Source organism: Boleophthalmus pectinirostris, unplaced genomic scaffold (genome assembly GCF_026225935.1).
Source record: "Boleophthalmus pectinirostris isolate CB_2022bp ecotype Guang Dong unplaced genomic scaffold, ASM2622593v1 HiC_scaffold_22, whole genome shotgun sequence".
In the NCBI taxonomy this organism is placed as follows: Eukaryota; Metazoa; Chordata; class Actinopteri; order Gobiiformes; family Gobiidae; genus Boleophthalmus; species Boleophthalmus pectinirostris.
In genome coordinates this window covers 31,752,850-31,780,791 of record NW_026571190.1, presented here as the reverse complement: position 1 = coordinate 31,780,791, position 27,942 = coordinate 31,752,850, and the positions used below count along the sequence as shown (strand labels likewise).

Sequence of the window (27,942 nt, the reverse complement as noted above, 5' to 3'; positions counted from 1 at the left end):
CGTCAGATGAAGAAAAGAGGTAGAGCTCTTCACTGGGGCAAAAAACTGTTCAAAATAGCAGTGCCAGTGCTCTACAAGAGTTAAAGTAGTAGTCTTAAAAGTAGTAGTAGTCCTTTTTTTTTTCCCTGACGAAGACCATCTTGCCGGTTGGTGCATTGGTGACCCTTCATGCAATAAAGGACTTTTAATATATTCAGTCAGAGTGCCTCGGGTTTGTACCTTTTCCACTTTTATATTTTTCAGCAAGGGCAACTTTCTGTTTAAGAGAGCGTTTTGAGCTTTTGGAGCTGGAGACAAATGAAAAATGCTAAATTTCTCAAACACGTGAATGAAACAAAACAAAACTCGAGGTATGTTTTTGACGAGGTTACAACATTACAGCGTGACTTAAAGCTCACAACAGTAAATTCTGCATAATATAAGACTTTTATAACAATTTTAAAGCCGTATTCCCTGGGTAACGTGGGTAAAATCACTTTGCCACAGCCCAATTCAGTTTGCAAAAGAATCTCAAATTGTAGCTGTAGTCATTTGCAGGTTTAATTGTTGAAATAGTCTACTCATGTTTATGGCAATGACAACAATTTCCAGAGTTTAGAATGCAAAAGCTGTAGGAAGCCACATCAACCATCGCAAACAGCTTTAACAAATGAATGTACTTTGCGCTATTTACCGAAACAAGCTTCATTTGGAATCGCAATGTTTGTGTTTCCGTTTCAATTAAAATTTCGATCCAATTCTCAAAAGCCCCATCAGCAGTCTGCGCTGTCGAGCAACCATCCCAGACTGTGAGGAGCTTCCAGTGTTGCGCTGTTGTGTATTTTAGAAGAACTTGAAACCGTTTTAGATAGCGAAAATGCCTTTAAAAGCGTGCCATGTCTCTTTAGTACAAATAAATGTCAGTTTGATGAATTATTATGCTTAACGTTTTATCTGTTGGCTTCGAGTTTTAATTCGGCTCCAGAGTATGGCTTCATCTTCATTTGAAACCGCAATGACAATGGAGTTATGTTGTCCCTGTCCAGAATTTACAATACATTCCCATGGTGGCACTGGGCCCAGATCTGCTGTACTGGGAACAGACTGGGCATCGCCGGTACCAGCTCCTGCCAGGGTTAGTGTTGACTCCGGGCCCCTTTTAAACGCACAACATCACATCAATGAAGCAGCGCGGACTTGTCTAAATAATCCTTCACAATCTTGTAGAGAGATTTAAAGAGGAGCTTTGCGGGCAAGGTCACTGGTAATGAAAAGAAATGTGTGGCTGTTTAGTTTGATCCGGCTATAGTGAAGTTCTTTTAGCAGAAGAAGCGTTTAAAAGTGTTAACTGGCTCAAATAAGTTCAGGTCTGAGGTAAACAAGAGAGGATTTAAGTCTGTAAAGCCCTAAAAATAGACGGATTAAAAGGATTAAAAGTGCAAATTGGTCTAAATAAAGTGTAAACAAGCATAAGTATAACAGTTATTTTACACTTTGTTCATTATTCATCTAAAAGGGCATCATATACATTTTTTTTATTTTTTTTTTTATGTGGGCAAGGATAGGGAATATGAAAATATATCACGGATCATTTTTTAATTTATTTTTTTCATTGTAAATCATATTATCATCGTTTAAAACGTAATTATAATACAAAAAGGTTCTTTTTTTTTCTTTTTTTTATGACTGTAACATTTCTGAACTCAATAATCATAAGTGAAGAGTGGTGGTCGGGGATAGGGGATAGGTGAAAATAGCTATTGTCTAAGCACTTTTCTGGTTGATATTAGGCCTGACGATCAATACTAATAAACTAAAAAATAATAAATCAATTTACTGTTCAATATTTGTCAGATGGAGCAATATTTTTTGAGGTTCAATATTTATTGTGGGGACTTTTTCTTTGTACTAATGAGGATTTTTTTTTTTTTTTTGGTCATTTTGTCATTTACTTTATTATTATCATTTATCGTATTTTCTTCAGCAACATATCTCACTTCAAATTGTGTTATTGTGACAGGCTTGGGTTTTGTACCTATTCAATTACAGGCTTTGTATAGCTACAAATAATCCTCGGCCCGGAGGCAGTAATTGCTCGTCTCCACGGAGCGGGCTCGGTAAATGTAACGCCATAACTGTGCAACATTCCAGGCAAAGTAATAACATGTCCAATAACATGTCCGAGCAGGAGACTCTCCAGTAGAAAAGTTGCATAGTGCATCTTTAAAGGCCCTACTGTACATTACGCAACATTGACCCTTGTGAGCTTTAAGCCATGTTATGATTTTATAATGTAACCTCTTCAAAAACATATCTCAAGTTGTGTTTTGTTTCATTCACACATGATTGAATAATCCTTTAAAAGAAAAGATTAGACAAGATAAACTTTATTCTCCCAAAGGGAAATTTGCCTCTGGCTCACTGCCCACAGCTTAAAAACACAGTTACACTCACACAAACAGTACAGTCAGGCAAGATTCACGTGTCCAATCTTAATGTCCTTTGTCCAACTGTTCACTGCACGACGATAAAGTGTCCAAGTTATTGCACTAGCCCTATTGCACAAATGATTATTGCACCAGCTCTATTGCACAGACATTTCAAACAGTTCAAAATGCTCTGTTCCGCTTTGTGATGCCATGAAGCGTTAGTTTTCAAGTTAACAACTAAATTTTACAGTTTGTTCAGAAGAGATTGTCAATTCAAGGGCTGTAATTATCCAAACAGTTCTAGTGAAGGTGTATGGAGTTTAAAAACACAGTGGAGCACTTCCTGTACTATCAGATGACATCAAAAGGTGGAACAGAGTGTGCCTAAATATGCAGGATTTGTGTCTTAAAATCTGCGGATAAAACAAAACATAACTCCAGGTCTGTTTGTGATGAGGAAACAACATTACAACATAGATCACAAAAAAAAACAAAAAAAAAAAAAAACATAATATTGGGACCCTTTAAACTACATGCATCAGAAATAATGGAGCTATGAATTGTAATGTGCACTAAACAGGACTATCAAAACCAAAGGAACCACAATTTGAGAACCACTGCTTTTGTCTCTCTGTATACAGTTACGTTACAGAGAACACCAAGTGGGCGTCAGATAAAACGCGCATTTGGCTACAGTTCACCCGTTCTAGCTAAAAGGCATATAAAACACCAGGGCCGTGAACTGCCGAAATGGTGTTTGCGTTTTCCACACTAAATAACCGATCTGGCGACGCACTTTGACTTCAAGTGAAAGACAAGATGGCACGGCGCCACTACAGATGAGAGCGGAGGGCGCGATCCTGGCAGGAGCGCACCTGAATCAGCTGTGTTTTTGAACGCTTACGAGACTGTATACATACCAAACAGACAGTGTGTGACATAGAAGCGTTCAAAAGATATGCAAAATATAACATCAACACATGGACAGAACTTGAAGCATGTTTTAAAACTGAAAACCGTGAAAACATATGGCAGCGATGCATGATTGGGTTAATGTGAATGCCTATTATTAGAAGTGATTTGAATGAACATGCCGGGTAGTGAACCGGGCGACCTTCCGCCACACAGCGCACCATACATAGACAGTAGAAGAACAGTGGATTGATGAAATGTGAAGTAATTCAAGTAGAATGGCTCGAAGCTACATACTGAAATGGTGGTGCCAGAAGTCTTATTATTAATCCATTATTTAAAAAAAAAAAAAAAAGCTGGCAGATGGATGGTTATTGTTGCCAGATATGATTTTATCCCTGCTTATTATAATGTAACATAAGTAGTAAGTGTCAATCTTCCTCATCCCCTACTTGTACGTCTACAGGGAGTTTGCTTTGCATGGAATGTTCCACAGTATGGCATTAAACTGTTTATTTTGCATGTATTCGATTGCAGGTGCATTCATACCATAGACTATATAAAGAACTAAGGGAGTGTGATTTCACCCATAAGTCAAATGAAGCTCATCGAGTCTAGAAGTTATAGCGGAGATATTGGAGTCAAGTTCCATATTTGGAATTTAGACTGCGGTATCATAGCAACCAAACAGCCAGTCGGGAACGATGCTGTTGAAGGTGATGCTTCTTCCTGCCCGCACCATGGTTTAGCTGGAACTGAGCGCTTGGCAGTGCTGTCAATCAAACCTGTTGCTGGTCCACTGAGGTACATTTGGTCTTCTTATATTTTATGTTATTAAGTTATTTTTTCAGACCAAGAGTTTGTTTTCATACCTGACAGTTTCGGCTGCTCTCTAGCGGTCAGAGTGGTCACATGATGCTGCTTTGACGTGTCTGGTCAGCTGATTAATACAGGTTTTGACGCTGTCCTCCTACCGGTGGAGGCAGGACGACAGCGCCATTTGCACGCTGACTTCCTCAGAACAGTATCCCAGACGTGTGAGAGTAAAAAAAGGCTGGATTAAAGAGGTAATCGAAATACTTTAACGTGCACACGGGATTATCAACTGGGATGAGGGGGCTTTTTTACTCTCACACACTTGGGCTACTGTCCTGAGGAAGTCGGACTGCAGATGGAGCTGTCTTCTTGCCTCTACCGGTAGGAAGACAGCGCCAAAACCTGTATAAATCAGCTGACCGGACACCACCTCAAAGCAACATCACGTGACCACTCCGAGGAGTCGAAACTGTCAAGTATGAAAACAAACTCTTAGCCTGATACAAATCTGTTGCTAACTCTATGAACGATCAGATACCTTCAGGGAAAGACGGTATCTGATTCCTCTGTCAGTAATGTTCATATCTTGATTTGTGAATAAAATAGCAAAATAAAAACACCTGGATCATGTAGAGGGAGTTAATACGAACATTTTAAGGTTAGAACGACGAGCCTGACCGCAGAAGTAACAGAGAAAGGGGCAACGTTTTTTTCAGTAGAACATGAATTGGAGCCAGAGTCCATGGATCTTGTTTTTATTGGTCAAAACATGCATTTATCCTTAGTTAATGCCATACCTGGGAACATTCTGGGCAATACCACAGAGACAAGAAGGTGGCAGACCCTCCGCTTGCAAAGTTACATGATGTATCTTTAAGTTCTCTCAGTGTCTGAATGATTATGAAATGAGCAGTGATGAGAGACATGATGTGATTTTTTTTTTCTCTAGTCTTAACATGAGAGAAGCCACTTTCTTTTTGACAACGTGTATTTTTAGTTTATCATCTTTTTGGGGAATCTGAGGGAAAATTTAATGGATCAAAGAAGTGAAAGTAAAAGAGCATTCTGTCATTAGCATTGGAAGAACTATTACGTCTCAGTTGAAGCTTTGAAAATGTGTCTTTGAAGCTGGCTGTCGATATTATTCGGGGTACCTAATTAAAACTAAACAGAGGGATTACATTTTCATCACATTTTCAATAAAAGCAAAACGTCTCCTCTAATGTGCACTCGTTGGTTCCACCATTCTTCTACTGTGTATTAAGGATTTGAGACTATGATGTGCAAAGAGGCAATGTGAGTGGGTGAGCAGCAGAGAGACCTGGGAAGCCAAGCATTAATGTGCAGGGTAATAAGTTTGGTCCAGTGCAAGCCCCAGGTTAAACTAAAAACCCTATATGTAAAATAACGTGCCAGCAAAGGTGGGCAAACAGAGGTGAACTCATAATCTAAGCCCAATTTGAACACCCAAAGCACTGTTTCTAGTAACTGTGCAGTACAAGTGTAGCTTTTTGTAAGGTAAAAGCCACCAAATATTACCCATTTCCTTTTTTTAACACAATATCACTCAAGATGCTAAGTTTAATCTGAAAATCTGACAATTATGCTACTTTGGATCACGATGTCAGCCTTTTGTGCAGGTTTAAAGGTCCTATATTGCGCAAAATTGTGTTTAAGCTGTGTTATAATGTTGTTACCTCATCAAAAACATACCTGGGGTTGTGTTTTGTTTCATTCGCACATGTTTGAGTAATCCTTTATTATTAGTCTGTCTATATCTCCAAAGCTCAAAACACTCTGTTCCACCTTGTGATGTCTTGAAGCGGTAGTTTTCAAGTTAACCGCTTCTTTTAAATGGTAATGGTTGCATTTTTATACAGTGCTTTTCCACCTTAAAGGCACTGAAAGCCAGTGGCAGAGTTAGCAATTTGGGGGCCCTAGGTGAACTTGAGTTTGGAACCCTCATTATAATGCACATTTCATTGTATTTTATTAATTTATTTATTTCTTAACATATATATTTATTATCTGTTGTTCCCCATTGTTCTTGAGACATGCACATCTCTATTTACTTGAATTATGGATAGATTGGAAACTTGTCTTATTAGTTAGGGAGCCTACTAGATAACCAGAACTTTTCTTAGCCAGTACAATTACATTTTTGTTTACATCCATTACATATGATGATTATTACCTCCGCCAAGGAGGTTATGTTTTTGCCGGCGTTTGTTTGTTTGTTTGTTTGTTTGTTTGTTTGTTTGTTAGCAACATAACTCAAAAATTTATGGAACGATTTTGATGAACTTTTCAGGATTTGATGGAAATGTGAAAAGGAAGAACTGATTTCATTTTGGGGGTGATCCGGAAGAAATCCTGGATTCTGGATCACTTTGAAATTTTAGTTAACATTGTGGTAAATGGGGCCAAAAATTTTATTTCTCAATATCTCGGTTAATTATTGACCAAACCCCATGAAATTTGACTCAGGGATGGACAATGGGATCCTCTTTCATATTCCAAAGGCTGATCCGGATCTGATCCAGAAGACTGATTTTATCGCAATTTATATAAAAAATGGGGGTAGTCCTTGGCGGAGGTCTGCGCTCTCTGAGTGCTTTTCTAGTTATTATTATGATTGTTTAAAAGTAAACTACTCTCATTTAATGTCATATTGAGAGAAAATAAAATTGCTCTGAGGCCTCGGGCATTAGTGGCAAAACGGTTGGGGGCCCCTTCAGGTTTGGGGGCCCTGGGCAGCCGTCTATTTTTGCCAAATGGTAGCACTGCCTCTGATCAAAGCACTTTACAATCATTTACCCATATATTCATACACCAGTGTACACAGACACTAGGGGCCAGGTGGGTTAAGTGTCTTGCCCAAGGACAAAATGACAGCATTCATGTGTGAGAGCTAGAATCACACCAGCCAACCTGTGGGTCAGCTCAACCTGTGATCTTTTTTTTTTTTTTTTTTTTTATGTCAATAGCGAGATTCAAACCTACGGATCATTGGACCAATGCTCCCTCTGATTTTGTTCAGCAGAGATTAGCAGTTCTGAAGTTATTCAAAAGCTTCTAATGAATGTCTATGGAGTTTAAAAATGCAGTGGAGATCTTCCTGTTTTACCATATGACATCACAAGGTGGAACAGAGTGTTTTCTGTTTGAGAGATTAACTCAAGCAGGATTTGTGTGTTAAACATGTGTGTGAATGAAACAAAACAAAACTCCAGGTGTGGTTTTGATAAGGAAACAACATTAAACATAGATCAGAAAATAGCGTAACACGGGCCCTTTTAGGATGCACAGTAATCTATAAAAGCAAACGATTCGAGTTAAATTCGCTAATTAACACCTCTGCTGGCTTGATTCTACATTATCAGTTTACAGCCAGACTAGCAAAAGCGAAGAAGTGAAGAAACACCGAGGATCCATACACCACTAACACCCCATGCTAATCACAAGCTAAATCACACTCTAACATGTGATACGGTAACAAGAGCGCGCCGTCCCCCGGATCCGCTTTAACTGCCGATCGATTGCGCCCGTAGTTGTCCTCATGCCGCCCGCTAAGAAATCTGTAATCAATCTGCACCTCGCCTGTGCGCCCACCTGCCCCGCTGCATTCCCCCTTCATTAAAACCACCCACTGTGCGAATAGAAACGTTAGCCGGGCCCGCTGAGGTCCAACTGGCCATTAGCATCAATCTTTACTAAAAGATTGCTCCAGGTGCGATGCTGCATTAGTGCTACGTGCGAGTGGTGACAGCGTGCGTGTTTGCTTTGTTTTACAGGTGTGTGTGTGTGCGCAAAGTGTGTCTCAGCAACTCGAACCCCAGCGTGAAACGTGGTGCAACCCGATCGGACCACAGACATCAGCAGACGCAGCGCTCATGACGAGATCAATATGGCGGTGAATGTTTTAATGTGTCAAATCTGGACTGTTGGTGAGGACGGTGATTGAATATTGTGACGTGTTGCTTAAATGAGGTCGGCCCTATGTTCCCTCAGCCTTATGTTGCCTTATTTTCTCAAAATTAAACTCTAAGTCAAGTCATTTTTATTATTAGAGATGATTCAGAGTCATTTCAACCTTTGTACCATGACCTCTACTTTACATCTGTAGTCGACTGCTGCTGGAGAATAGTTTGGGTATAATTGACGACCAAACTGGGAGAACTGAGGATAAATTCTGATGCAAATTGACGATAAAGGAAATGTGGGAACATAGGGTCTAATTTTGGAGGGGGAAAAAAAGAACATAAAACTTAGAGATGCGGGAACATTGGCAGGCTCCCGCTCAAACCAGATTTCCACAAGTTTTGTCTTTGACTTCTAAAGGAACTATTCTTGTAACGTGTTAGAAGTTGAGAAATACGCTTATCATTTCCCAATTTGAATCAGAGCTGAATTTGTTTCAAAATTTGATTTGCCCGTTTTGAGAAAAAATCATTAATGTCCTTTGAGAAACTAAAAGAAAAACACAGCTTACCAAATAATACACTCTTTTGTTACCTTCAGCTACGATCATTTCTTACTAGTAATCTGGGTCATATTATATTATTGCCCAAACTTACAGAATTTGAAAGGTTGTTACATGATGGTGGACGTTATGAATTTATTTCTAAGATGTTTACTTTGTTGATAAATGAATGTCCTAAACCAGCCTCGTATCGATCTAAGGAGAGGTGGGAATCAGACTTAAACACTACAATTGAAGATAATATCTGGTTGAATTTATGTCAAGATTATAGTTACAGAGTTATAGAGTTTATCTGCCATCACCAATGCTCGATATAGACTTATACATTATAATTTCCTTCATCAGTTATGTCTAACCCCAGAAAAACATTCATAAGACAAAACTAGATTTTTCTGATCAATGTTCTGTAGAATTGGGCTCATTTTTGCATTGCACCTGAACATGTGTGAAAGTAAAAAGATTCTGGTTTGACTTTTGCCAAGCCATATCCACAATCACAAAAACTTCGATACCTCTTGATCCTGAGTTTGGGCACGGGGTTTTTGTTTCCCAACTTCAAAATATTGATATGTCCAGATGAGAAACTACATGTAATTTACTATCCATTTTTATTATTCTTTAAATATGTTTATTTTAAGTTAAATATGAGCCCAGCGTTTGTGTTAATCACATCACATTTAACTGTGAAAAAGCTCAAATAAACAGATGAGTGCAGAATATAATCGAGCGCAACTGATTTTGTGTTATATTTCATGTTTGTGATTACAGCGATACAGTATTGTAGCAAACTGTAATAGTGTAATTGTTAATACCTTGTCTCCGTTTTTATAACTGTTATTTTTATGTGTTATGTTCATGGTCTACGTGATTGGATGAAAGTTGGGAGTGGGCTCATCTTGTGTTAAGAAGAGGAGTTTAAAGCAGGTTTTTTTGTGTGTTCAGAGGAGCAGCGCGGTTCGAGTTTTGAGCGAGACCTACTTGACTGTTAACCTAATTGTATTGGCGATAATAACCAAATCATTTCTCACAATAAAGCGACATCTTGTGAACTATTTGTCCATTCATTACCTTAAGACACTACAGTATTTTACACATTTAAATTTTTTTTTTTTCCAATTCTAACGTAAATGAATGGCGAATTAAGGTTTTAACTGACAGATACAATATTTACCTGTTTTTGGCAAGTAAAATAATAACTAAGATGAACCTAATAACGAGCATGACTGATGCAATTCAGCTCTGACTCAAATTGGGGAAAAACAAGCTCATTTCTTCACTTCTTTAACATATACAAGAACGTCATGTGTAATGTCCAAAAGCCAATAGATATATACAATTTGAAACGACGTGTGTTCATTTAAATGACAAAAATTAACGACAAAATGTTTGTATTTTTTGTTCATGCATATCGTAAGTTTAGAAAGAGAAAAAAAGTGTCTTAGCGGCGAGGTCGTGTTAGCATTCGCGTCTATCTGCTGATGTCTGTGGTCAGCCCTGCTCGCGTGCACTCAGCCTAGGCAGCAGGGGGAGTCGGTGGGCACTCACGCTGGCATTGGCCCCAGGATCGGCGAGTCCAGCCCCAGCAGCAGTCCACCCTGGCACCGTAGCGACACAGACCGGTGGAGGAGGCCATCTGCCGCGGCCACCTGTGAGAGGAACACAGAGTCAGACCAAAGACGAGCACAGAGTCCTAATGCAGAGCGGGAGGGAGTCTATGTGATTATGAAGGGCGTCAAAGAGTGAACGCAGTCTGTTACATGCACAGCCAGGGGTTCAAATGTTGTTAATAAAGCGAAACTAAAAAGAAAACTGAACATGAAACAGACCCTTTAACATGTTTCCTTGTAAGATTTAAAGATCCTATTGACTCTTGTGCGCGTTAATGTTATAATGTTGTTACCTCCTTAACAACATACACAGTCAATTTGCGGTAAGGTTAAGGTGCACTTTATAGTCCCTGTTGGGAAATGTGCTGTTTACGAGTGTTAAAATGCTCAGGTGTTTGGCTTCAAACTGAAAATCCCTGGAGAAGAGGAGGTGTTATGCAAAAGAAGAGGTTTTAGATTAACCTTGCTCACACCAGCCTGATATGTGTGAGTCTCTCTGAAATGAGTTCTACACATGATCAATCAGGAACAGCTCTCCCTGAACGTGATCGCAGAACATCATGACAACTATTTGAATCTGAGTATGAGATAAAAGAAAGAAAAATCTAACTTTTCTTCAATCCAGTTGATAGAAAAGCACAGACATCTTTCCTGTCCACACATGCACAAAGCGCTTCCCTCTGCTCATTTTTCACAAACAAAATAGTCCATATTGATGCTAAAATAGGCTGAAGTATGATTATAACAGTGGTACTATTTTTTTTCTCTCAAGAGCCAAATTGGAACATCAAAATCAAGAGGAGAGTCACTTATACCCAACATACGCCAACATACCAAAACACCTTTGCAAATGTGCATTTCTACATATAAACTGGACATCCCACCAAAACTTATTTACCTTAATACTGGGATGAGCAGGAGCTGGCATGCATTATTACTATGACTAATCTGCATAAATTAACTCACCTTTACAACATATAAACCATAACCACTATAGAGCCACATCAGCCCGTTTGAGATTATAATGTTTAATTCAGCTTTGACACATTTGTTTACGTTTTACAGAAATGAAACTTAAAACCGTGGCCAATTTGCATAAATTGTAAGCTTGGAAAAAAAAAAAAATAACAGCTCTTTCCTTGTGCGCTGATGTGGTCTGCTTATGTCGGGCTAAAAAACATGACTCAGTGGAGTATGTGTGTTCTTTCTGGGACAGAGGGATGTGCTGCTCATGGTGAGTCTGTTCTGTCACGTTGGAGATGGTTCATGTTTTCAGAGATCAGACGAGTCATTTCACTCACATTATTTATGTTGGTCACTTTATTTAGATGATGTTAGTCAAGAGCATGTTCCACTTTTTAAAATGTGGCTCAGGCAGCGGGTCAGGTACAATATTTTCACTTTTTTTTTGGTTGGAGTTGCGGGTGGGTTCATTCAAAGTGTTGGTTGGGTATCGGTCATTTATACATCACTGGCTGCTGGTGTCACGGCGCCCCCTTTAGGAAACACACATTTACACATAATATATATGTGTATATACATAATATACATATATTTGTTTTTGTTGTTAGATTTGTAATGCAATGCGGGTACTGTGCAATTATTGCTTATATTGTACAGGAAATGAGAAGTCTATATGTGTTCTTTGTTACTTTGGGATGGTAGAAAGAAGGGGTGGGGTTAAATAAGTATTTACTTCCTCCCACTGCTTTTTCGGACACAAGTAAAATCTGCGTGACATTTATTTTGCCTGTTATTATAGAATAGAAATATTTAATTTTTGTGTTATATCTATGTAATTAAGTTTTTTATTTATGATCTATGTATTACTGTCTGAATAAACATTCATTCATTTATATTTAGTTTAATGTAGATGTTTTTGTTGCAATGTTCACTATATGTTTATCGAGCACATTTGAAAAAATATATTGGCTGTGTTACTATTTTTGGTATAAGCTTGCGAGCCACCAATTAAAGCTTGGCGAGCCGCATGTGGCAATCATAATATGAGTATCCTTGGATTATAGGATGGATTCTTGTGAGTTCGTGAACTAATAAATGCCAGGCCCACAAGCTTATGTCAACCACGCTCCCAGATAACAGTTCTCCATACATATATAAAAGCATGATACAAAACTGTACACAACAAAATGATAAATGTGCAGTAGTTTCATTACTTGTCTTACTATGTTGTTTTGGCCAAAAGAGCATTTTCAAAACCACAAAATCTACATCTGTTATGTGTTAGCAGTTAATACTCCATATGTAAAGTACCTGAATTAAACTAAACACAACTTGAGCGTTATTGTTTATCATCAGATTGTGTCAAGTGTAATATGGCCCTTTAATGGACTCAAAGCATGTAACAGGTTGAAATAATGTTTACTATCAGTCAGGTAATTGCACAAACGAGCACAGATCTGAATAAGACTTGTGAGCAGCCTAGTGCACTCGGAGCCACTGAACCTTCTCTGTCTCTGGTATAATGAATGAAATAATGAGCTGTGTGTTTGCTGAGCTAAACCCAAGTCAGCACACAGCCCCATCTGTGAGGAGCCCATCGCTGGAACCAGGAGAGAAAAAACAGTAAAAGACATCACACACACACAACAGCTGCGCCACTATCTCCAGATCTGACCTCCAGTTTACCACCAACTGCCTTCAGTCGTCTGCTCCGAGCCATTGACATACTATGAATATATTTATTTTCCATTATGTGAAATCTCAGAGGTGGAGTGTGCATGTATGCAGATGGATGAGTTGGTTATGTTTTCAGGTGCGAGGCAAGGATGCGAGATACATACGCAGAAATTGCAATAAGCATATTCAGTATTAGGGCTGCAGTTATTTTGGCTGATATAAATCCTTTTGCTAACAACATTTCTTTCTGTCTTATCATGTAAAAACTCTTAATCCTGTACTTTACTCCTCTACAAACATGTTCTGAAATTGATGTGGTTTTTGGATTAGTTTGGCTGTTCGTATTTCAGTCTTCTCTCAGATCTCGATGTTCCAAAACATGTTTAAAAAGACAAAGCCTATTGTGCTTTTGTCTGCTGTATAGTTATAATATAAGCACTGCACAGCTGTCAGCACCTCCTGTGGTTTGCTGCAAATCACACTAGCTAATAGCTTTTTTTTTGTTTTTTCATTTGCACCAAAATGGCTACATGACGCTGCCAAATCCTACATATATCACCAATGAAGAAAAATAAATTTGAGAATGAAGTAAGTACAGAACAACGGGTTGATAGGAGCAATGAGGTTTTGAATACAGGAGTATAAAGATTACTGCGCAAACATACATGAATCACTCTAAATTCAACTTTGAGAGGGTAGCTTAAATGAGAACAGGAGTGGTCATCAATCCATAGATCACGATCGTTAGGTTAATCTTTGCCGTGTCTCTAGTAGATCTTCAGCCAAAATCAGAGTCCTGCACCAAATAGTTGCTGAAACGGACGGGTTTTAACGTTCTGGAATTTTACGGTACACATCAGTACTAAACCAGGTCTAAACCAGGACTAAACCAGGACTAAACCAGGACTAAACCAGGGCTAAACCCTAAACCAGGACTAAACCAGGGCTAAACCAGGTCTAAACCAGGGCTAAACCAGGACTAAACCAGGGCTAAACCAGTTCTAAACCAGGACTAATCTTGGAGAAACCCGAGCTCGTGGAGCAGGGTGTCTGTAAAGTACGATCGGGCAACGACTGCGCATACCTCTGTGGGGCGTGGAGCTATGCGCCGTCCTTTCCCCTGCGGTCACCCGACAGTCTACATAGCGCACCCCGACAGTGAGACCTGGTTCAGTTCTGCTTTAGTCCCGTTTTAGTCCTATTTTAGTCTTGTTTTTGTCCAGTTTTAGTCCTGTTTTAGTCTTGTTTTAGTCCTGTTTTAGTCATAGTTCAGTCCTGGAATCAGTCCTGGATGAGACCTGGGTTAGTCCTGGTTTAGTCCTGGTTCAGTCCAAGTCCCCAGAAAACAGTTAAATGATCAAGACTGTCATGAAATGAGTGTTCCTTAAGTTAAATATTACAAGATTACAAAAATAAAGTGATCTGGAACTATAAAAATGATAACTTTTGTTGTTATTTACATTCATGTAGGTAGATCTTGCTCTTTTCTCGGACCAAGCATGTAGATCTTTGGCTCAAAAAGGTTGGTGACCACTGAACTATAGAAAAAAGCGTAAAAGCGCTAAAAATTAAATTTTGCATGAAAGGCTTAAAAAGGTCAAATCTGTACAGAATCCTACATAATACAAAAATCGGAAAATAAGAAGTTACATTTGCAGAGATGGGCAAAGTCTTACAGAAACTCTTTCCCACACCCTGAGCGCATGCACCGAGTGACCCTGATGCTACATATTTTTACGCGTTAGATGTTTGCATACTGAAAGTAAATACAGCATTACAAAAGCAGAATCACATTGACATTGGACAGTATTTTCTGATATCTTGCATAATAGACTACAACAACAAAGTGATAAAGCAACGTTTAATGCCTATAGTGCTTTTTCCGTCACCGAATCGTGTTCTCAAAAGACCTGTTGAAAGTCTGTTGAAAGTTAAATACAACATTTTTTTTTGTTTAGTTTGTTTTTGCTCCATTATGTTCATGCATTTGTACACGCTGCTGAAATTAGGTACAGTAAGGACAGAGATTAGTGCTAGGAAATGCATTTTTGTTTTTCTTTTTTTTTTCCCTGTGAAGCTGCAACATTAGTTTTATCCACAAACAATTTTCTCCTGCTGTGAAAGCTTTAAGACAAATTACCGCCGGATATTTCACATCACACCACGTTCTGTTTAGAGCAAGAAATAGCTCCTTGGCAGACTTCATACACGAGGATTACCTTTTTATCAGCAAAATGGTGGATCAACACATATTTATGGAGGAAGGGAAAAGTCCATTTAAGAACGATGATCAAATCCGAGTGGTGAGCCGCGTACACACTTTAACGGGCTCTGATAAGAGGTCCCTATAGCCTGCGAAGCAATAACCCTAACCCTAGCGAATGGGGAAAAACATGACATTTTGGTTGTTATTTTTCAAAGTGAACAGCCTCTTTAAGATCCTATGTTATCAGACTGTTCAGAATTATGGAATGGATGCAGAATGAAGCTGATGTAATATATTTTCAGTGATTAACAGATGCTAATAAGTACTAATAGTTTCAAGACGTAAATAAAGAACATAAAATAAACAACAACTTTGAATCTAAAGTCTTGAATCAATACAGTTTTCTAGCCACAAAATTGTATTGAAGCTTCACAAAAAAGTATAATTTATAGAGTGTACAATTCCTCAGTCGTCCAGGTAGAATCTAGCCTGATTCATCTGCTGGTTTCACTTCGTGGAAACCGTCTGACCTTGCAGCATTAGGATTCATTCGCTCGACGGTAGGCAGGTACGTTTTTTATTTAACCGATCGCTGCTTTTTCGTCATGATGTATGTAATGCAAATCCCATAGGAAGAAGGACAATAACGTCTTTCTTGATAAAATTCACCAAACATTTTCTTCCTCGAAAATGCTTGATCTTGGGAATCGTTGCCAACACAGAATGTATGGCTTTGTATGGCTTCATCTGCATCCATATTGTTTACTGTTGTGCTGTACCACAAAAAGGGACCCAGACAGGGGCTTGAGTTTGATGTCATGGCTTCACAGCTCTTCCCTGATTGGCTGATGCACAGTCTACAACTTCTGGGGTTCTTGTGAACCGACTAGTGTAGTATTCTGATTCCTGACCTAGTCGCTGGAGAGAAATTATATTGAGTGGAGGCACTCGGTGGCGCCAACCTGGCTAGGTAGAATCCATGGCAAAAGGAGAAATTAAATTTGTCAACTGGACAAAAGTTTATTTGGTCAAATACGCTGGTGGACACTTCCTTATATCTGCCTGAAGGGAGGAGCTAACTACACTGAACCTACTCTGAAACTAACACCCTACTTGTTAAATTGAATTTCTCCTATTGCCATATAATTTATAGTGAAATTTTGTTTATTTTTCATTTTTATTCGTTTTAATTGTGCACTGTTCTGATTTCACTTTAAATAAATATGCACACAATGAATACATTTATAGATGGAGTGAAATTGGTAATATATCTGTCAATGAAATGAAAAGCTGTAGTAAGCTCAACATAGTAGTTGTAGTAGTAGTAGTTGTAGTAGTAGTAGTAGTAGTAAGCTGTATTCCCAGTAAAACCTAAGCACTTGAGTTTTTCCTTTAAATATGCTTAGTGTCTATGTCATAACCTCCTCCTCTGCTGAATGTCAAATACACTTGACATGGGCTCTGACATCACTCACATGTGCCTGAGTTGTCATCATTTTGGTATTTTGTAATAATCCAGGCAAATCCCCGCTGCATTAAGTCCAGAATGCAGGAAGAAGCAGGAGTTAAAAATCATAAAATTATCATATTTTTCGGGATAGTTGAATTATAATCTAATTTTACATATCAAAATGACCTAACATTTAGTCAAATCTCCCAAACGAGGGTATAATATAACATATAAAGTGAGGCCCCTGCCATTTTGAGCTTAATTACACAGTCCATTCACGTTTTGTGCAAGACCTAAACCAAACGATTTACAGGCACAGAGAAAAAAAAAAAAAAAAAATCAAGGTATTCATTTCTGTCAGGTTTTTTCCCTTACCGACACGAGAGAGAAAGATAAAAAGAACATTACTGAGAGCCACGCTAAAAATGTGCATGTGTGGTTAACTGATGTGTAAGTAGTTGTACAAAGTCACTGTACCGGAGCTGTCAAAGTACAAACTTGAAAAAAGAGACTCTGATTCTGACTTTAAGTTTAATTAGTATAACGAGCCACTGAAGACATCAAGTCAATCGGAGTCAATTGATTCTATATATGTATGTATCTATATATATATATATGTATATGTGTCAGGTCCACAGTGATGGGTAGATGTATTTAGTCAGAGAATGCTGAATACTTGAATTAAAATGTCATTTATAAGGTATTGCAATACATGGTCCAATCAGAGTACTGTATTCTGAGTACTCTGAATACTTTTACGTTGAGTTGCACTGAAATTATAGTGTAAAAACTCAACATAGGATTAAAAACAGCTTTATGTTTTTTATCAGTCCTGCATTTATTTGTCGCTAATCAGAGAAGGACTACGGAAGCCGAGAGGGGTCACAACAAACGCAAACGCCGCAACAAATACAAATGCCACAACACACTAAAAAAAGCCGCAACAGAAGTGACCGCGGGACTCTGTTTTCCTGTGAAGAAGAAGAACTACAACATGAAAAGTAAAGGAACGGAGAAGGTGGAAACTTAAGTAAAAGTAATTTATTGTTTTATCATTATTCGTTTCACGTTGTAGTTCTTCTTCTTCACTTGCAGTTTGATCGGTCCGTCGGAAAATAGAGTCCCGCGGTCATTTCCGTTGTGGCTTTTTAATGTGTTGTGGCTTTTTAATGTGTTGCGGCATTTGTGTTTGTCTTGTGGCGTTTGTATTTGTTGCAGCGTTTGCACTAAGATAGAATCCCGCGGTCATTTCCGTTGTGGCTTTTTAATGTGTTGTGGCTTTTTAATGTGTTGCGGCATTTGTGTTTGTCTTGTGGCGTTTGTATTTGTTGCAGCGTTTGCACTAAGATAGAATCCCGCGGTCATTTCCGTTGTGGCTTTTTTTGGTGTGTTGTGGCTTTTTGTTGTGTTGTCGCATTTGTATTTGTTGCGGTGTTTGCGTTTGTTGTGACTCCTCTCGGCTTCCGTAGAAGGACAAATCACACTTGCACTCACCATAAGAGCTGTGTTTTCTATTTTAATAAACCTAAAATTGTGTGACCAAGTACCACCATGTATTACTTTGATTTCAGAAAAGTAACTGTACCTGAATACAATAACTCAGAATTATATGACTCTACGTATTCTTTGTACATACAGTGTATTTAGTTACTTTCCAACACTGCATTTGCATATCTGCACATTTGTTCAGGAAAAGATTACAGTTTGAAACTTAAAGATGCGCTATGTAACATCTGCCATCTGCTTGTCTCCATGGAGATTGCATTGCTTTGAATTTTTCACAGTACGGTATTAAAACATATGTTAAATTTATTCATTTGGGGGCAAAAATACTAGCTGGATTCATCAGACAGTTTCACTTCGTAGAAACCGTCTGACTTCGCAGCATTGGAATTCATTCACTCGACAGTAGGCGGATGCTTTTTGTCATTTAACCAATCGCTGCTATTTGGTCGTCACGTAACAGGTGTATTAAGCTTTTCCCAAATCCTGTAGGAAGAAGGACAATAACATTTTTCCCCTTGATAAAATTCACCAAACATTCTCTTTATTCCGGCCTTAAATCCTCGATCTCTGGAATCGTTGACAACACAGAATGTATGGCTCTTTGCTGATTGACTGGTGCCTGAACTTGCACTTCCCGGTTTTTGTGAACCGTCGCTGGAGTTGCTGGAGAGAAATTAACTTGAGCGGAGGCACTAGGTGGCACCAGCCTGGCTACAAAAATACTGTGAGCAGAGTTTTTTCTCCACAGACCTGACATGTACCGTGTCCTGGTGGTGTTCATTGTTTTTGTTTCAGTGAAGCTGGTAAGAGTAATATCACACTGTGGGACATTCCAGGGATATCAATAACATCTCCATGGAGACAGGCAGGTGGCAAACTCTCCACTAGAAAAGTTACTCAGTGCACCTTTCAGTATCTTAACTGTATTGCCATATTCTATCATACCATGTTTGTTTAATGAAAGATTCAGATTTTTTTTTATATAAATTTAAATGAAAATGGTGTGTTATTTCCCACAAAAATGTTATAGACCAATTCAAATGATTCAAATGTTTGAACTTTTTTCCAGTACATCTCAGTATGTGCCATAACAACACAGTCAACGAAGCAGCTATTTCTTTTCCCTTTGGTATAAAAAGTCAAATCATTTATTTTTCAAACTTCTACCATTAAATTGCATGAAAATTTTATAGGGAAGAATGCTTAAGGAAAGGTTGTTTTAGGCCAGTGGTGTCAAACTCAAATTCACAGAGGCCAAAATTAAAAACTGGGACTAAATCGTGGGCCAAACTAAACATTTACTGAAAAATTTCAACAACATCTACATGTTTTCTCTTCTTTTGAGATTATTAAAATAGATGTTTAATAATAGTTTTGCTTAAACACTGAATCCAGAACAAGCAGAATATAAAATAATAACAAAACTTTAAATAAATAATGTCTTTATAGTCTATCTGCAGCCGGTGGGCAGCTCTAATACATATTTGATATGATCTTGTGGGCCAAATATAATTATATCATGGGCCAAATTTGGTCCCCGGGCCTGAGTTTGACATGTCTGGTTTAGGCTTTACTATGAACAGTTGATTCCTGAGTATAATAATAATAACAACAACAACAACAACAACAATAATAATAATAATAATAATAATACATTTTATTTATTAGTTGCCCAACACAAGGTCACTCAAGGTCGCCTTACAACAACATAAACAAGTTAAATACTATTAAAACATACAGTTAAAGTGGGACAGTATATTAATTGATTGATTGTATTTAATTTAATTTAATTTTCAAAAACTTTCTGTATTCCAGAGCTGATGCAGATGGAGGTAAAAGTGAAATAAAATATAAAGCAATTTCAGTGGGGAAACTGGGACGAGCCGTGGAATATTACAAAATATCAAAAATGATGATTGAAATTCTATCTGAATAAAAAAAAAAAAAAAAAAAATCCGTGCTAAATTAAAGTCGCAAAGGTGTTAAAATCTATTGTTTTTGGATGTGATAAGGTTTTTTGGCTCAGGATTCCGAGCACATCCTCTCCTCTCTCCTCCTGTTAGTGCCTCCACGCCAGGACCAGGAAATGCTAATGTCTGCTCCACTGCCAATCACCACAGTGGGCACAGAATCCAGACGGGCGCTAAGTGAGACGGGCACATCCCGGGAAAATGTTTGTGCACGGACTGGAGGGGAACGGAGGGGAGGAAGACGGAGGAGAGGAGAGGAGGAAGAGGAGGAGGGGAGAGGAATGACAAAAGATGGAAAGAAAAAGGAGAGGAGAGGAAGGGAGGAAGACGACGAGAAAGAGCAAGGAGGGGAGAGGAGAGGAGGAAAGGAAGGAAGAGAGGATAGGAGGAGAACGGAGGAAGATGGAGAGAAAGGGGACAGGAAGAAGAGGGGAGAGGAACAAAGAAAGACGGAAAGAAAGAGGAGAAGGGAGAAAGACGGAGAGGAAAGGAGGGGAGAGAAGAACGAAGGAAGACGGAAAGAAAAAGAGGAAGGGAAGAAGACGCAAGAAAGAGCAAGGAGGGAAGAGGGGAGAGGAAGAGAGGAGGGGAGAGAAACGAAGAAGGAGGAGAGGAGGAAAGGAAGGAAGAGAGGATAGGAGGAGAACGGAGGAAGATGGAGAGAAAGGGGAGAGGAAGAAGAGGGGAGAGGAACAAAGAAAGATGGAAAGAAAGAGAAGAGGAGAAGGGAGAGAAGAAGGAAGGAAGACAGAAAGAAAGAGAGGAAGAGGCAAGAAAGAGCAAGGAGGGAAGAGGAGAGGAGGAGAGAAGAGAGGAGGGGAGAGGAATGAAGAAAGATGGAAATAAAGATGAGAGGAAGGGAGGAAGACGACGAGAGAGAGGAAGGAGGGGAGAGGAGAGGGGGAAAGGAAGGAAGAGAGGACAGGAGGAGAACGGAGGAAGATGGAGAGAGGGGAGAGGAAGAAGAGGGGAGAGGAACAAAGAAAGATGGAAAGAAAGAGGAGAGGAAGACGACAAGAAAGCGAGGAGGGGAGGGGAGAGAAGGAGAGAAGAATGAAGGAAGATGGAAAGAAAGAGAGGAAGAGAAGAAGACAGAAAGAAAGAGCATGGAGAGAGGAGGAGAGGAGGGGAGAAGAATGGAGGAAGACGGAAATAAAGAGGAGAAGAAGGGAGGAAGATGGCAAGAAAGAACGAGGAGGGGAGAGGAGGAAGAGAGGAGAGAAGACTGAGAGAAAGAGGACAGGAAGTAAGGAAGATGGCAAGAAAGAGAGGAGGGGAGGGGAGAGGAGAAAGACGGCAAGAAAGAGCGAGGAGAGAAGAGGAGGGGAGAAGAATGGAGGAAGATGGAAAGAAAGAGGAGAGGAAGGGGGGAAGATGGTGAGAACGAGAAGGAAGAAGTGGGGAGAGGAGAAGAATGGAGGATCATGGAAAGAAAGAGGAGAGGAAGGGAAAAAGACTGCGAGAAAGAGAGGAGGGGAGGGGAGAGGAACGAAGGAAGGCGTAAAGAGGAGGGAGGAGTGGAGGGAAAGGGAGAAAGACGGCAAGAAAGAGAGAAGAAGGAGGGGAGAGGAGAGAAGAACAATGGAGGAAGACGGAGAGGAAGGGAGGAAGACGTCAAGAAAGCGAGGAGGGGAGGGAGAGAAGGGGAGAGGAACGAAGGAAGATGGAAAGTAAGAGAGGAAGGGAAGAAGAGGAGAGAAGGGGAGAGGAATGAAGGAAGACGGAAAGAAAGAGAGGAAGGGAAGAAGAAGGCAAGACAGAGAGAGGAGGGGAGAGGAGAGGAGGAGAGAAGAGAGGAGGGAAGAAGAAGGCAAGACAGAGAGAGGAGGGGAGAGGAGAGGAGGAGAGAAGAGAGGAGGGAAGAAGAATGGAGGAAGACAAAAAGAAAGAGGACAGGAAGGGAGAAAGACAGAGGGAAAGGGGAGAGGAAAGGGAGGAAGACAGCGAGAAAGAGAGGAGGGGAGAGGAGAGGGGAAAGGGAGAAGTGGGGTGGGAAGGGGAGAGGAATGAAGGAAGACAGAAAGAAAGAGGAGAGGAAAGGAAGGGAGAAAGACGGCAAGAAAGAGCGAGGAGGGGAGAGAAGAATAACGGAGTAAGACAGAGAGGAAGGGAAAAAGATGGCAAGAAAAAGGAGGGGAACCGAGAGGAGAGGAGGGGAGAGGAATAAAGAAAGATGGAAAGAAAGAGGAGAGGAAGGTAGAAAGGTGACAAGAAAGAGCAAGGAAGGGAGAGGAACATAAGAAGATGGAGAGAATCAAAGAGGAGAGGAAAAAAGGAGGGGAGAGGAGGGAGGGAGAGGGCAATGACTAGTGCATCTGAATCATGAATGAAGCAACAATAAAACAGAGAACAGAGACACCACACTTAAAAAAGTCGCCGCATCTCAGACTGACAAAGAAGAAGTGCAGCTCTGTAGAACAAGACCAAAAAGTTCATATTATTTATTACTATTATTGATTTGGAAAGGGACAAAAGAACAAAACTAAGCATTTGGAAACCACTATATATACATTTTCTTGTGGAGGATCTGCCACCTGCTTGTTGCAAGTTGCCCTTACGTTCCAGGTGAAGTCATGGATCCATTAAAATAACTGGATACAGTATTGCTGCTTGTAGCTGCCTCCAGTTGACGTAGTGTCACTCACTGGAACTTCAGCAGATAAAGTCCCGTGGGCCGAGACAAGATTTTTATCATAGAGGCAATATAAACACAAACTGCTCATGTTCGTCTGACAGGTCACCTACAGCTTTCAAAATTATCGGATTTGTTGGCGATTTTTACCTATTTTTAGATCATAAACTTTTTCTCGCTCAAAATCCTTCAGTTGCCTTAATGCTTTATAATCGTTAGCTTCGGCTACGCACTGCTCCGCTCTAGCTCCTCTCGCTCTGATTGGTCAAAGTGATCACGTGATACACGAGCCCGCGCTCCGTGCGTGTGGTCGCGTGCATTCGCGTGTGCCCGTGGGAGAAAAGAGCACTACTGCGCATGCTCGGTCGGCCCACAGCCACCGGAAGTACCTAGCCATGCTAGGCTAAGCTGGGATCATGCGCCATTGAGCTCAGCCCATTGACTTGAATGGACGGCCATTTTGGAACCTGGGGGCTTGGGTGAAGTAAAATAAGTAAAACCAACTAACTGGTTCGCCTGTATTCAGCCTCACATTCTACTTGGTGTAGTTTTGTGTATTTTACCATGTTAGTGTGTGTGTGTGTGTGTGTGTGTGTGTGTGTGTGTGTGTGTGTGTGTGTGTGTGTGTGTGTGTGTGTGTGTGTGTGTTTGGGATGTTTGGTTGTGTGGGGTCGGGCAGGTGTGGGGATTGGGTTGGTGGGTGGGTGGATGGAAATGTGGGATGTTTTTAATCACTGTAAAGTACTTTGTGTTACATTTTAGTATGAAAAGCGTTTTATAAATAAAGTTTGATTTGATTTGATTTGAGTTAAGCCACCAGGCCAAGTTACAAGTTAGATCTGTGGACAGCTGATGTCGCCATAAACGTCATCACAACAAAGAGTTGCCACCTCTGAAGGACAGCTGCAGATCAAGTTAAACCTGATTCATCAGCTGGTTTCACTCTGTGGAAACTGTTTTACCTCGCAGCATTAGATTTCATTCGCTCGACAGTAGGCGGGTACTTTTTTTTATTTAACTAATTGCTGCTATTTGGTCGTGACGTATGTAATGTACCAAAACCCATAGGAAGAAAGGCAATAACATCTTTCCGCTTGATAAAATTCACCAAACACTCCAAATACAACTTTGGGTGACAAAATGATGAAGGGAAACAACTATAACAGGCTTAAAAGCTCTGAAAAGTCTGCTTTAAACTTTGCTAATGTAACAAAAGGCACAAACCACCAAAGAGGACAAAAACTCTGAACATCACATTTTCCTATCGACTTTCTGAAAACCATCAAAAATAAATTCCAGTGCCATTGAGCTGTGAGCAGGTGGATGTGACAGATGTCAGTATTCGCAGTATTCAGAGCTGCTTATAAAGTAATTATGGTTCTGAGACAAATTCATCACAGGAACACATCGCCCCACTGCTGCCTCTGCTGCCGCTGCCATGTTATTTCCATTTAGATTACACACTGATCACGAGCTCCACTGTCGGCAGATGTGACTGTGTTTTAAAACAATCTCCCAATACTGTATCTGCTTGGAGAGCTGTTGTACAATACGCCAAGTGCATTTCATTTTCACTTCTAGCACACTCCAGTTTGAGTTCACAGACTTCACACGGCTGCTTGTGTTTTTTTGTCACTACTAGGGTTGTAAAAAACTCCTCCCATAATCGACTGATACAATGCACACATTAATAAACTGTGTCAAAAAAGGTTCAAGATTGTCAAGGGTAAATACAAAATCGATTTAAACAACGCATTATCAGGAGCTTCTGATGAATGTGAGGGTTCATGGTTCTGTTTAGGTGTTTGACTTTTAGCAAAAAAGGTGAGCGTAGAAAAACCTGGCGAATATTAACAAGACTGTGATTGTAATTTTCTGTGTGAGAGACTTTTTAACAGCACAAATCAGCTCACCTGTTGTAGTTCAAGCTAAAGGCCGCCACACATTACAGGATTTTTAAACGTGCGACAAAAAGCGCACGCCACAGACATGGGGAGAATCTCATCAGACTTAAAATCTCCGATCTCAAAGACTGGAGAGGGAAATGTCTGCATATCACAGGTCATATCATCTGTTTCCACCACTCGCTTTGAGGGCCTTGCAGTGATCTGAACCTGACCCTGATCAAGAAGTCACACCAGAAACCATCACAAGGGCACAGAAGAGAGGAGATACAACTTTAGCCCTGCAAAGAAGGACTGAAAAACACAGATGCAAGTCCCACACATGAAAAGTTTCCTACCACTGCTCTGAATGCACTGACTAGTTTGAAATAAGCATAATGGCTGCAGTGGATAAACATGGATATATTATAAATTCCAACAATTCCAGAATATTCATGTCATTTTCAAATGCAAAAATATATATAAAAATCATAATGACTTTTATGTTTTTAGGTGTTTTGTAAAACAGGACTATGATACTTGTGATAGTAGATGTTTTTCTCCAAAAATGAGTGTTGTAAAACTTACAAAAATATGTTATTCCTGCTCTCAGAAACATTATATTTATATATTACACATATTTATTAATGTGGGACAGTCTATTTAGTCATTTTAATAGATCTGTAGTTCAAAATTTGGTTTAGACACTTACTATGAGGGAATTCTTGGTCCGGGTCAAATTTGACCCGAACCATACTGTGAAGGCTCGGGAAGTCATAATTTGTGGACGATCATTTCTATGGATAATGTGGATGAGATACAAGTTTACGAGAGGTAAGTAATAACATCTTCTCATTATTTTCACTATATCCCGGTTTGTATCTTTTGCCGCTGTGTTCGTCACTCCTCTTTTTGTTTTTTTGGATGTTACCATTACCGATGTTTGGTGGTTACGATCTGACAGAGCAGCTAAGAGTCACACTGACACCACACACGAGGAACAGCGGCTTCAAAATCGCAGCCAAAATCGGACAAATTCTCCTTTAGTGTGTGGCGGCCTTAAAACTGTCCTGTCAAATTGTGCATTAAAGTGTTACAAAGCCTCAGACAGAGCAGTGCCTACAGTTACTATCACAGCCTCAGGGAATATTGATGATCAGCTGCGAAGTACCAATACTAAAACGTCTAATGAAACTTGATCATTTGAACAAGTAGATAATAGAGGGAAAAAAAATCACACAAAACACAGCCTTGACCTTTCTTAGATTATTTTAAAAGAGCCGAGAGCTGAGACCACATGGTAATATTAAAAGAACCACTATTATTTTTTGGTTGAAAATTACAGTCTGCGATATCAAACCTTTACTTTAGTTTCAAAATTGAGTTTGAAATTTCAGAAGTGGGTGGTTATGTCTCAGCAAGTTCTGTTAGCCTAAGTAAAAACAAACACACAAAAAAAGCATTGATCCTATTAAAACACATGATATCACCTTTTTTAAATGTTTTTCATGTTGATTCAGAGCAAATTTATTTTGGAACAACTCTAACCCTCACCCTGCTCCTCTTACCACAAAAAATAATGGCTCCTCATTACGTTTTGGATGCTGCGGTGGGTAAAACACTTTACTGGAGTAACAACAGTCATCATTAAAACCGTGTAAGTGGTTTTATATTGTCAAATTTGCCAACTCCTCAACTACTTTTGATATAATGCAACTATAATGTCAACTAGCATGCTAATGGTGCAACTTTCTGATTTGCGGAAGATAAAAATGCTTTATATTTTGATAAAGGCTCTATCGGTGCAGTGTGACATGTATTTCTATGTTGGAATGTAGAGCAGTTACCATGGTGATACAATGTGCACATCAGCAAACACTCCCAAATAAGTTTTTAAATGGTCTGTAAACTCAAGAGAAAATACAAAATTGATTTAAAGAACACATTTTCAGGAGCCTGTGAGCAATTTGCTGGCTTGTGAGTGTAATGTTAAAAGTAGAAATCAGATTACTTGTTGTAATGCAGTTGTAAATCAGTTCTTTATGGTCAGACTGTGCCAAAACAAATCCCAGATGAAAGTGTAACAAAGCAGTGCCTCCGTTAGCGTCACTCCCCCGGGGAATGTTGATAACATCAGCTGCAGTGTCAATAAAAGCTACTGCGGCTCTGCTGGTGCACAAGTCTCTCCACGGCCGAGCACCAAAGTACATCTGTGACGTGTTAGTGCCATATGAACCATCTCGCGCTGATGAGCTCAGGGATCAGACTCCCAGAGTCCTAACTCTGTCCTGACTAAACACGGGGAGTCACAGTTTCAGTTTCATGCAGCTAAGGGCCTGCTTGAATGCTTGCGAGAACGCTTGCAGGTAAAAACGACTAAATATTTTATTGGAAGTGTCATCTTTCTCCTTTTATGGTGCCTTTACGGTGACGACCTGTTTGGGGCTTAAAAACGAAAAAATCTGAAACCACCCTCCAGGGCGGAAAAGTTGAATACGCTCCGCCGTAGCGTTTCTGTCTACACTGCCCAAGACGCAAAACTCTGGTCAAATCTGCTCACGTCGCGTATGCGTTTACGTCACCTAATGTCACCACCAAGCCGCCTGGCATGCATACCCAATCGAATTCCACACACTTTTGCGTCACCATATGCACGCAGATTTCCTCCTGAAAATGCTTGTCTAAATAAAAAGTGAAGATGCAATGCCACTTTTGTATTTCTGTTCAGACCATCATAGAACCTCACACCTGGAACAGTCTTCCTGAACATGTTAGACGGGCCTCTACTTTGACACTGCTTAAATCCAGGCTCACAACAGTTCTCTTTAGCTGCATATGAATGAAAGGTTTTCATTTTTCATTTTCTTCTAATTTAATGTCTCTCTCTTTTTAATTTTATGATGATTATTTATGTTTTCATTTGTTTGTATTGCAATTTTAATGTGTTTCTTATTCTGTAAAGAACTTTGAATTACTTTGTGTATGAATTGTGCTATACAAATAAAGTTGCCTACTTTTACAAATCTGTACTTTACTTTGTTACATTTTTAAAAATCTTGCCGAGACCCTTTAACACAGTGTTTCCTAAACTTTTTTTCTAGGGACCCATATTTTAAAAGTCACAAACCTTCGTGACCCAAGTCAGTAGACATTATTCGTAAATCACAAAATAAAAGTGGATTTGACCATTATTATAACATTAATGAGGATATTTTATTGTTGACTGATCGTGTCTTTCTGAACAATTAGTATTGCTCAAGTTTTAAACAATGAAAAAGGGAAATTGAACCAGCAATTTAGACACTAAATGTAGCCCGTTTCTTTTTCTTTTCAACATTCAATTAACTTGCATGCAGATCATGACAAGGCGATGCAAAAAAAAATGTCTTGCAACTCAACTGAAGGTCACGACTCAGTCTTTGGGAAACA

At 39.6% G+C, this 27,942-nt stretch overlaps 1 protein-coding gene across 1 annotated transcript in view; it reads right to left on the bottom strand.

Annotated features, from left to right (window-relative positions):
* npnta (nephronectin a) overlaps positions 1-27,942 on the bottom strand; it is a 226,693-nt gene that overhangs the window by 175,422 nt on the left and 23,329 nt on the right. Inside the window, exon 5 of the mRNA XM_020930429.2 lies at positions 10,165-10,265. Coding sequence (XP_020786088.2) covers positions 10,165-10,265 — 101 coding nt within the window. The remainder of the gene's footprint in view (positions 1-10,164; positions 10,266-27,942) is intronic.